The sequence below is a fragment of the Anthonomus grandis genome, chromosome 2, assembly GCF_022605725.1.
Source record: "Anthonomus grandis grandis chromosome 2, icAntGran1.3, whole genome shotgun sequence".
Taxonomy (NCBI): Eukaryota; Metazoa; Arthropoda; class Insecta; order Coleoptera; family Curculionidae; genus Anthonomus; species Anthonomus grandis.
The window spans coordinates 41,345,198-41,356,475 of NC_065547.1; the positions used below are offsets into that span (position 1 = coordinate 41,345,198).

The following is an 11,278-nucleotide window of genomic DNA, read 5'->3' on the forward strand; positions in this document are numbered from 1 at the left end:
TATTACTTGATATTTCTTCTATACCAGCTAAGGTTAAATTAATAACATTATTTGTTAATTAGCCATTACGATTGTTGTTGCGAGGTCCAAAACTGTTCTTGAATATACTGATGAAGCGCTCTAAAGCCCTCGAACGTCTCTCGCACCACTGGTAAGATCTGTCTGGCCGGGATCATAAACCAAAAGGGCGCGTCTAAAATGTATAATAATGTATTTTTCAAAATTACATAATATTAGCAATATATTACCTCCGTTGGGTAACTCGAGAGTATAAGTTAGGTTCACATTAGCAACTGCTTTAACCCAATCATCAGCAGCCCCAGCCGCTGCTCCCAAAAGTGTCGCAGAATTTTCTACGGTATAGTTAGAGCCCATGGTGCTCGCTTGTTCGATAGCTCTTGCCATTAGACTTCCTACGTGACGAAGTGTTGCGACATCTTGGGGTAATATCGGTGCATAGCTATAGGACAAATTAATTGGTTATCTCAACGTTCACACTTTAAGTGGTTTTAATATATAAACATGAATATTTTTTATTAGTTTACTTGGTATTTTGTCAATTCCTGGGGAGCTATTATTTTTTAAAGAATTTATATTTTTGATTAGTCCATTGATTTGTACTGGATATAGAAAAATTTAACAGTTATTGGCTATTTACAATTCTGTCTGCCATATGTGCTCCAACATTAATAAAATAATCATTGCAATAGTCTGCCATATTTTTATTATTTTCAAAACCTTGTCCGTTGTTATTTAAAATATTTATGTTATCATTGCTTTTATTTGTTTGTTCATTTGTAGCTTCAGATACTAACTTATACATTTTTTTAAATATAATTTTTGTTTTCATTTATTTTGTTATTGTAATAGTCATACTTGCATATGTGTATACAGTGTAATTTTTTTTAACGCAACAATGTACAAAAAATTTTTTAAGTAAACATATGATGTGTTGCTTCTGTTAAGTTGTTTTAAAATTTTACCTGTGCTAAATGACAGTTTCCTGGACAAACGATTTTACCAGAAAAACTGCAAGACTTTTTACCAAAAGGATTCTGAGAATGCAAATAATACTCAACTTATAACTTATATTGCACATGTTTTACAGTGTAACTTACCCCCATGGAAACAGGACCATCTCTCCAAAACTATGTACAGCCATATACAGCTTGACATTCGCGTTCGTGTTGTTTAGAAACCAGTCTCGAATAATCCTAGTTTCCGGTTCGGAAAAAGGTTCTGGACCGGCGTAGATTTCTGTACAAGAATTGTTCGATGCCCCGTTAAACATCCATTGGTAGTTAAAATTTCTATTCAAATCGGTTCCGTAACATAAGTTGTTCCCTTCTAGGCGACGATTTTTTCTCCACATACGATTCTGAAAACAGAAGATTACTAGATAGAACATTAAAAAGACATTTCGCTTGCTTACATTATTATAGGTGAACTCGTAACCATCTGGATTCAAATTTGGTATAATGACCCAATCCACATTTTGATACATGCCAGCATTGGTATTATTTTCAACCAACTGCTGGATAAGATAGAGAGCCACAGGTTGTGCTATCCACTCCCTAGAATGGATTCCTGCATCAATAAAAATAGTTGGTTTTGGTACGACGGTTTGGCTAGCACCACTGGAAATCCTTAAAAATGAACTCTATTTAGCGATGTGTTGTTTAATATGTCAAAATGTACGTACTTCACCATTAAAATTTCGCGTCCCTCGTAAGAGTGTCCTGCTGTTGTGACTGTGGCGATTTGTGGATAGTCTCGGCCTATCCTTCGAAGATATGCCATTTGCTAAAAATAATTATAATTAAAAACATATTACACTCTTTTGAGAGTTCCATGCACAAAAAAAAATCTTACTTCATCGTATTTCATGAAACTTGTAAAGGTTACTTGCCCAGGCCCCATAATGGATCTGGACCTGGTCATCAATCGATCCACTCTGTCAATCTGAAGCAACCTAAAAAGTAATAATTCTTAAAATCACCTTCTTCTGTGGTTCCAAAACTGTACCGTTCCACATCATCCACAACGACTTTATAAGGCATCCCCGTCTGGCTCAGCTCTTTTTCAAACGTTTCTTGTTCTACTGGATCAACCATTATGTCACTAGGGCTTCCAAAGGCCCGGCTTTCAACCCAAAAATCATAGTTTGGTTTGTATTTTAGTTTTTGAAGAAACTCGGCGTTTTCTTGTGTTTGAGGCGTAACTTGGTATACCTTATAGCTAAAATTAAAAAAAAAGCTTGCAAATAGTTACAACTAAAAAGCTTACTTACCCCAAAAATGATTCTGCATTAATAACTCCTATAAGGAAAAGAAAGTAGCCTAAAATTTTATTACGCATCATCGTGGCTACTGTTAGGCAATTACGTAATGCTTTATAACAGTTGGTTATATATTGGTTTTAATTGATAAGAGGTTTTATATAATCCGTTTTTTATTTACCTTGTCAGTCTAATAAATTTTATAATCCATGGCACCTATTTGCCAAAGGTTCAAGCAGTAAATCTCTTTATTGCAGATAAATTTTTACTAATGCTGCTTAATTGGGTAGTTTTTTTATTGTTCTTAAAAGAATTATCACTGGTTAATCCAAGGAGGCAATTGAAGCAAGAGAAAGCAATTGCTTTACTAATTATTTTGATGTTTGTACAGTCTGCTTGTAAACTAAAAGCGGTTTTTTATAACCAGAAGTTTGCAATTTAGGAACACATCGAATAGACACACAAACATTTTTTTTAACGGCCGTGTTAATCGTTGACTGTAAAAGTTTCTTTTCCATCTCTTTCAGCAGACTTATAAGACAGAGAAAAAGCCACTATCGAATTAGCTTTCATCTATAGTTATAAACCCTTCGACCCTTTTTAAAATGTATTTAAAAAAATGATCTTTTGATTGAATGAAAGGAACATTTTGATCACGAAGTACTTATTTGACTTGTACACTTCTTTTGGCTGATGTAGATATGGAAAAGACATTTTAAGGTTAAGGCACAATAAAGAATTATTAAAGCCTTTATCTTTTAAATATTTTGTTGAATTTTTAACTAATGATGCAAACGCTATAGGGCTAGAATACGTGTAAAGTGCCTTCTGTGTAGTAAGCCTTAACAGTTCTCATATAGTGAGTACACATTTTCTCTTCAAAGAAATTTTTAAGAAGCATAAAACAAAAGATACAATAATTAGATTTAAACTATTAAACGCTTTTATTTCTTTCTAATATGTCAAATTTTAATAACAATCGTATTCGCTTTTGAGCCATTATGATGCATGTTTCAAAGTCCAAAACTGTTTCTAAATATATTAGCCTAAAGCCTTCCAACGTTTCTTGTATCACTGGCAAGATTTTCGAGGGCCGGATCCTAAAGCCTTTGCCTAAAATTTATAATAATGCGATATTGCAAATTACATTCTATTAATGATATATTACCTTTTATAGGCAACTCGAGGGTATAAGACAAGCTCATATTAGCAACTGCTTTCACCCAGTCATCAGCGGCTCCAGCCGCTGGTCCCAGAAGTGTTGCAGAATTTCCTGCTTCATATTTAGTACCGATTGTGCTCGCTTGATTCTTAGCTTCCGCCATTAAATTTCCTACATGAAAAAGTGTTTCACTATCGCCGGCTAATATTTTATCGAACTTACAGGAAAAATTAGTCCATTAGTTATCGTTCCGCTCAGCTTTTTGTTTAATTATTTGCGCCAGTTTTGGAGAAAGAACCTTAAATGGTACATAAAAGAATGTTTTTAGTCTATAGTGTCACGTTGGGTCATATATAGCAGATGAGTTTCTGAAAAATCTTATGTAAATACATAATTTATATTTAATAGCATAAAATGTGAGAGGTTAGTTTTACTAGCCAACAAAAATGCCAAATGTCCTACATCATTGGTTTATTTAGACTGATCTTTATTAATACAATTAGATATTGTAATGTTTTTCCCGCTCGTTAGGTATGAGTTAAAACCATCGAAAATAGTCAAGTAATTTACTCATACACTTTACTACGAAAATACGATTACTCAGGACTACTAGAGATATTTATTTTTACTGTATTTATTTACAACTATATAAATCCCACGCCAATATTCCAAACTTTACTGAACTGACAACTACCGACGATGCGGCTGCTTATATACTCGGCAGAACGCTGTTCTGGAAGCTTCTTCAATCACTGGAAACAGTTGGAAATAACATCCATACAAAGTGCAGTATTCCAAAATAGGTCCTACAAGGAGAACATTACAGGATCTTAAGATGTTGTAATTTGAGTAATCAGACTGGAGATTGCGATTTTAGAAGTAATTAGGAGCTTCAGAACATAAATCTCGCATTCTATATAAAAAATTGTGGATTAAAAATTCATAGGATTTCCTTGCTTAGTAAATGAAATCTTATGATACTTGCTTATACTGAAAGTAATTTTATACAACATCCAAAAAAATGAATTTAAATCCTTCTGAAGGCAAATCTAAATTTTTTATTATAGTACAAATTTATTTTTATTTCTTTTTAACAGATTTATATTTTGTAGATCAACTGTAGTTTTTTTTGTTTATATAAAAACATTGAATTGACTTTTGTAAAAGTATGGTACTTTTTAATATTAAAAAACGTGATTCTAGGAACTGAGATACACCCAACCCAAGCGTAAATCAGCAACGACTGACTAACGGATGTTTATTCATCTCTCCCTCTCTAACAAAAAACGTCAAACTTCAACTTAAAGTGTTGCCAAGAGTATCTGGAGAGCATGTTAATTTATTGATACATGAAATTTAACACCCCCACTTATCAATATAATTACAACTTCACAACACCTAGCCTTAACATTAAATCGTCATGCTTTTCTGAAACTAAACTTTTCGTTAGAATATCTGCAGGCATAACTTTCAGTTCTTAAATACCTCAAGTCTATTACTTTGTCCGTAACAGCCTCTCTTACAAAATCGTGGCGTATATCAATATGCTTACTTCTTTTATGGTAAACATGATTTGCAGATAAATTAATCGCACTTTGGTTGTCATTGAACAAAATTATACAAGGAACTACGCCAATCAAATTAGTAAATAAACTTCGCAAATACATGGTTTCCTTAGTAGCCTCAGAAATAGACATGTATTCTGCTTCGGTTGATGACAGAGCCACAGTTTTTTGTTTTGAGTTTTCCCATGAAACCAAAGACCTACTCAATTTAAAAGGTTCGGTCCAAAACATTTGCCCCCCAATCTGCATCCACAAAGCCCTGTAACTCTAAGAACTCTGTAACTATAAGACATGTTAAGCTTAATCGCCATATTTTTGTGTGTAGTATCTCCAGTTAGTTCAGAGATTGCCCATTCTTAATGAATCACCCTGTATATCAGTAATAGTCCAATTCAATTATAATATGAGAAAAGTAGTGAAACAATGTAATACTCCATGACTGAAATGATATAATTATTAATTTATCCTCAAGGTTCTAATTTTTCCCATAAATTTCTTCACTCTCTCCTCATCAACAGTCTCACTCCAAACGCCGCCATTTTTAAAATCGGATCCAACAATAAGACCATCGGCTTCAAAGTAATTTTCTAAATTTGCCTCTGTCACTCCGGAACCAACCAAGATCGGCAATTTTGTTGATTTTCTCAGGTTAGAGAGCTCATCTACTTTGGCTGGCATGCCTGTGGCAGTACCAGTAAGTATCAGACCATCTGACAAGAAAAATTCCGCAGCCTTTGCTGTTTCTTCCAGGGTAACGTCGTTTGTTATGGCATGCGAGCTGAAAATTAAGTAAAAATTTATTAAATGATATTAATTAAAAAAGACTAAGATGTTTGTATAAAGTGTATATTTAAAAAAAAATCTTATAGTAAAGCGCTTTCGGCTGCTAAGCCATCATCAGTGCTACCTAAAAGGGATGTCATTAAAAACATTTCTTTTTTTGTCCTTTTCCTAAAACAAAAATAACTTTTTAACTCTTTTAAAGAGGTATTTATTAGTGCCTAACATAACATAAAACTGGACGCCATAATTTTAAAATATTTTTCTCAAACAACATATAGAGACGAGATCGTATTATTATATATCAAAACGAGTTGCCTACTACTACGGTTTTGCCTAAAGTTTGATTACTTTGCAGAGCGACTATAGCACGGGTGTGTAAACATAAATTTATTTTATTTTATTTATTTATTATATTGACTTCAGTCTATTGAGCCTACGGTGTAAAGGTATGAAATTCCTTCTTAATTCTACTTGTGTGTTTAAGCATTTGTCATTATTTCTCATCTCTTTATTAATTTCGATGTCCTCCAAAAAATCCAACCTCATAAAATTTCTACTAGAAACATTAATTAATAACTTTGAATCCTTATCAGGGTCAAATTTATGCTTTTATGTTTTTAAATGATGCCCAAAGGTTGACTTATTCGGGTTTTTTAAATGTTCCTCAATGCGAGTGTTCAGAGGTCTGCAAGTTCTTTCTATATGGGGGTTTCACACTCTGAACAGTTTAATTTATATACACCGTTTTTTTGAAGTTTACTAACTTTGTCTTTTCAGATTACTAAAGCCTTACTAATATTGTTTGTGATTTTATGGGAAACTTGGATATTAGGGATGTGTTCTTTAAATATATAAGAAATGCTGTTTGTTAGATTATTATTAATAAAGGGTATACAAATATATTTGGAATTTTCATTTAAAGTTGGGACAAGATTTTTAAGCCCTTTAGTTTTAAATTTTATTTATTTTTTTCACAATTAAATCTGGATTGTAACCATTATTACTAGCAATTTGTTTAATTGTATTGACCTCTGTCAAGTAATCTTTTGGGGAAAGTGGTACATTAAGTAACCTGTGTATGTGAGAGTTAACAATTGCCATTTTGTGTTGAAATATGTGGTTGGAACAAAAGTGAATTGCGTGATCCATTTGTGTGGATTTTCCATATATAGTAAAATTTAATTCATTGTGTTTTCGTTTGATTGTGAGGTCTAAAAAATTTAAAGAATTGTTGAAGTTCAAGTGTGAATTTGATGTTAGGATGTATCTGGTTGATTTTATAAAGCAGGTTGTTGATGCATTTGTGACTTCATCTATTAAAAGTAATCAATGTTTTGATTACGTAGTTTCGTGTATATCTTGCCCACAAAACTTAACAAGTCATTTTAATAAGACTTGACTAATCCTCTGTAAATTGGGCTGTAAATTTATTATTATATTTGAAAACTAAACAAGTCTCATAATATTTAAACAATAGCAAATATCGATTGATTTAAAGCAAAACATAACAAGTCTAACACAAGCTTAAGTATAATAAAAAGCAAAAATAAACAAGTCATAATTTACGATCATATTTAAATTTTTTGGGAGTATGTAGTTGAAAGAAAACTCAAAAAAGTCTGTTTCCAAAGTTAAAGAAAATTGCAATGCAATATATAAAGAAGTAGGCTTTATTATAGTATAAGAAAAAAACTGGAAACTTTACAATGCTAAAGCACCTCAAAAAGTTAGATAAAATAGGTGAGTGTAAAAGAATATTTTTGACAAAGATTGACAAAAACATACGAATAGAAACTTATCCAAATTTTAAAACTAATATTGGAAGTTCGAAACAAAATTTAATTAAAACAGGAAAAACCGCTACCAATTTACAGTTGCCTGAAATGCCTTTATGAAAACAAATAAATCCAAAAAAATTAGGTAATGTTAGAACCTTACTTCATATACATTTTGAAGGAAATTGAGAATAAGATTTGGACTAGATTGGTACAAGAATTTACTGGAAAATAGTCATGCTAATAACAATGGTAAAGAGCTAGAATCAGATATCGAATTAGACCCGATGGAAGGTAACGAAGAATGTAACTACCTTGATGATGAACGGTCAATATATATTTATATCTTATATATTTTATCTTTTTTTTTGTAAATATCAGTAAAAGAAAATGTTTTTTCTGCCTAAAAAGCATGTGACATATTTGTTCGATTTTTTTAATTATTTTATTAGTGCAAAATTAAATCGGCTTTAAAATCTAAAAAGTTTTGCGGGCAAGCTACTGGAATAGGCAATTTGTTTGCGGGCAACGTAGCATGTTATTGGTTACATGAAAACAATGATTTATTGGTTACCAGATAGATAGAGTTTAGATAAAAATAACCGCTTGAACTAAACAGGAATGTAACTATATGATGGCCGTCTAAAAGAAATAGACAAGATTCTCCATCTCCCTGCAAGGAATATTGCTTAATAGACTGTTTAACGATAAATGGATGGCGACACGTGGCCCGTTGACCACCTAAAACACCAGATCTATCCCCTCTCGACTTTTATTTTTAGGGTTATAATGAAGTGTAAAAATACAAAAACGATGATGAATTCAACACATATTAGGCAAATAATTAAATCAATTAATGGAAGATTAATCTTAATAGCTACAAGACGCGTGCTTAAGTGTGCTCAAAAATATGTTAATTATATTTAACAATCAAAAAGTAACCCTAATTGCTGGGAAGGAATAACAAATGACTCCAATTTCCCTTAAGTAATAGGCATTATGCCCTTATACGACTAGAAAATGAAGGAAATTATTGCAACTTCCTAAAAGGACCAATAATGAACTCCATATACTACACGAATGACTTTAACGAATAAATAGAAATTATTCAATCTGCTTAATAGAATTGTGATACAAATTGTTTAAAACTAATGGAAAACAACCTCAACTTTCTAAAAGAAATAGGGATATGATATAAATAGATTAAAGGTGATGGCAAACTATGTAAACTTCCTCAAAGGACTTTAAATGACTTCAATTGCCTGGAAGAAGAACCCTGTCGGCAAATTATATTGCAGGAATATTACATCTGGAATATTGCGTCTTGCACCAATAATGCACATATATTACTAGTTCATTACAGTCATGATGCAGCAATGTTTTTATGTCCGCTTTTTTCATCGCATCATCAGCAACATTGCTGAAACATTATAGCAATATTTCATGGGGTATGTTACTGTAATATTGCATTAATGTATGTGCTGTATTAAAGTAATACTCACGTAATATTACTTATATCTTTTAATTATATTGCTGCTATATTTTATATTGAATTTGCAATATTGATAAAATATAACAAAATTAATATTCCATTCTTATTAATAATATTATTGATGAAAGGTAATGAATAAGTTAAAGGATATATTATATATTGGCATAAAGTCATTTATTATAATAAGAGAGTAAAACATACAGGAATATACGAACTTGGCAGTTTTAAATCTTCTGATCTTGGTATCGATATATGTAAAAAAACTGTAATGTTGTAACAATATTGCAGAAGTAATATATCAAAAGAATTATTGCGGCAATATTTCTGCAATATAATGAACGTTGCTGCAATATAACATGCTGACAGGGAAGTAATATAGTTCTAGGCCCTAAAAAATTGTTGGAAACTATTAAAAAAATCCCCTGATAAATTAAAAGGATTTCTAAAAAAATACTTTAATTTCTTTTAATACTTCTTTTGCTTATTTCGACCTCTCTTTCAGACAAACCATAAGCTGCAATTGTAATTCAATGAAATGCAAGATATAGAGAACGTAAAAAGAAGATTGTTAGATAGAGGAAAGAAGTTAAAAAGGCTAAAACAAAGTGTAATGCGACGTTGCCTAGGCATCTGTAATTTCTTCTTAAGCTTTAATAATTTCTATATATGCCTATATAACATAGTGGTTGTACCTGTGTTTCTTTTTAATATCAGTTAAGACCAAAACATCGTCCGCCCCTATCATCTTCCTATACCTCAACAGATTTCCTCCGTTAGCATCTGTATAACCTTCATCCCCTATATGACCAAAAACGAACCCTTCGGCTCTAATAAAATTAAAATTGCATGCTTTGGAAATGGCAATTGCTTCTTTATTCCCACACGATAAAACCTAAAAAAATAATTTTAACAACGTTTAACAAAAAAAAAACATAATTTTTACCTGAATTCCACAAGGGGTAGTTAAAGGTACGATTTTCCTAATTTCTGTGCAAACTCTCGACATGGTAGCTACGATTTCTGGACCGAAGTGTTTCGACTGTACGTAAGGGATGTCGTGCATATTTTCGATCATTATTGCATCCTAAAATTCCTGGATATAGGAGTTTGTTTTGTCAATATGTCTGTGGTATTACCAACTCATTTTTCAAGTAGATTTCGGTCTCTTTGGATGCATGTGAGATGATTTTTTCTATATTGTTTTGATACTGGGGGGTACCTGTTAATATAATAAGCGTTAAATCAATACACTTTCCAAGAGAATCAAAGAAAAAAATATATATAAGAAAACAGACTGAGAGTAATACTATATATATATGTTTACTGAAAATGTGTCTTATATTTGATTTACCTGGTAAGGCTTTCACATGGACCATACCAATTACAGCACATTTTTTTCTGAAAAGTTTTCGAAAATTTATCATTTTGTTACAGTCAAATCAATACTATTATGTTTACTGTGGCTGCAATCAAAAATTTTAGGTTAAAGTATTTAGACTTATCGATATGATACTCCTTATCAATGTATAAGCTGTTATTGTTTATGTTTGTGTCTTGCTTTGAAGTTTAGATGCGGTGTGCACATGAGTGAGAAAATATTTTTTAAGTAAAAAGTACTTTTGCCTATTTAACGATGGCAGTTAATAAAAAGGATCAAAAAGAACAATAGGAAGAAGAAGAAAAAGAGAGAGATGATAATAATGATGATTAGAAAGAAGAAAAATAAATATCCGGATCATTGAGTTGTTTTAGGTTATTTTCTATGAAAAATATCTTGTGGTAGTCATTAAATAGTAATTTTGTTTTGTTATCTCGCTTTGACTTTTTTTACAAGGTCTGTATTAAGTTATAGGGATATTTTCTTATTATTATTATTATTTTATTCAAAAAGAAGAATAATTTTTATACATTTTATATAATTTATATTTTTAAAAATCCAGGTATGTATTTAAACAATTGAATTCGATATCTGGAAACCTATAAATGTTGTAAAATTACTATGTCAAAGGGTCAAAGCCCATTTTGTCGAGAAGAAAAAATCGTAGAAGTGAAGAATCTGGTATGTTATATTAATAGTTTTATAATTATTAATACATTTAATAAATTTAATAAATAAAGAGCTTTTTTTGATATATTCAAAAACATTTTTTCCCCTGCATATCGAAAATAAATGAAAACTTGGGAGCTCTGTAAACGCATGTTTATTGATCGCAAAATCGGCAT

The 11,278-nt window shown here is 31.4% G+C and overlaps 2 protein-coding genes across 2 annotated transcripts; both read right to left on the reverse strand.

The window, feature by feature from the left end:
- Positions 1 to 2,441, reverse strand: LOC126750650 (carboxypeptidase B-like). Its single transcript, XM_050460320.1, has 8 exons — positions 2,291 to 2,441; positions 2,026 to 2,238; positions 1,873 to 1,972; positions 1,703 to 1,803; positions 1,433 to 1,646; positions 1,119 to 1,378; positions 249 to 460; positions 1 to 193 (listed from the first exon to the last, which is right to left on the reverse strand). Exons 1-8 carry the CDS (start codon positions 2,359 to 2,361, stop codon positions 66 to 68), a joined length of 1,299 nt encoding a protein of 432 aa, XP_050316277.1. The 5' UTR covers positions 2,362 to 2,441; the 3' UTR covers positions 1 to 65.
- A 2,976-nt stretch (positions 2,442 to 5,417) lies between these two features.
- LOC126750652 (uncharacterized protein F13E9.13, mitochondrial) lies at positions 5,418 to 10,616 on the reverse strand. The gene is made up of 5 exons (XM_050460322.1): positions 10,407 to 10,616; positions 10,192 to 10,274; positions 9,999 to 10,139; positions 9,748 to 9,947; positions 5,418 to 5,783 (listed from the first exon to the last, which is right to left on the reverse strand). The coding sequence occupies exons 1-5, from the start codon at positions 10,477 to 10,479 to the stop codon at positions 5,462 to 5,464; spliced, it is 819 nt and encodes a 272-aa protein (XP_050316279.1). The 5' UTR covers positions 10,480 to 10,616; the 3' UTR covers positions 5,418 to 5,461.
- Between the last annotated feature and the right edge of the window lie 662 nt (positions 10,617 to 11,278).

Coding starts and splice junctions, on each gene's coding strand:
- LOC126750650 (XM_050460320.1), bottom strand. CDS start 2,361: ATGATGCGTAATAAAATTTTAGGCTACTTTCTTTTCCTTATAGGAGTT. Junction 1,973..2,025: donor GTTGTGGATGATGTGGAACG/GTACAGTTTTGG, acceptor ATTACTTTTTAG/GTTGCTTCAGATTGACAGAG. Junction 1,804..1,872: donor GTTTCATGAAATACGATGAA/GTAAGATTTTTT, acceptor AATTATTTTTAG/CAAATGGCATATCTTCGAAG.
- LOC126750652 (XM_050460322.1), bottom strand. CDS start 10,479: ATGATAAATTTTCGAAAACTTTTCAGAAAAAAATGTGCTGTAATTGGT. Junction 9,948..9,998: donor CTACCCCTTGTGGAATTCAG/GTAAAAATTATG, acceptor TTATTTTTTTAG/GTTTTATCGTGTGGGAATAA. Junction 5,784..9,747: donor GATATTAAAAAGAAACACAG/GTACAACCACTA, acceptor CTTAATTTTCAG/CTCGCATGCCATAACAAACG.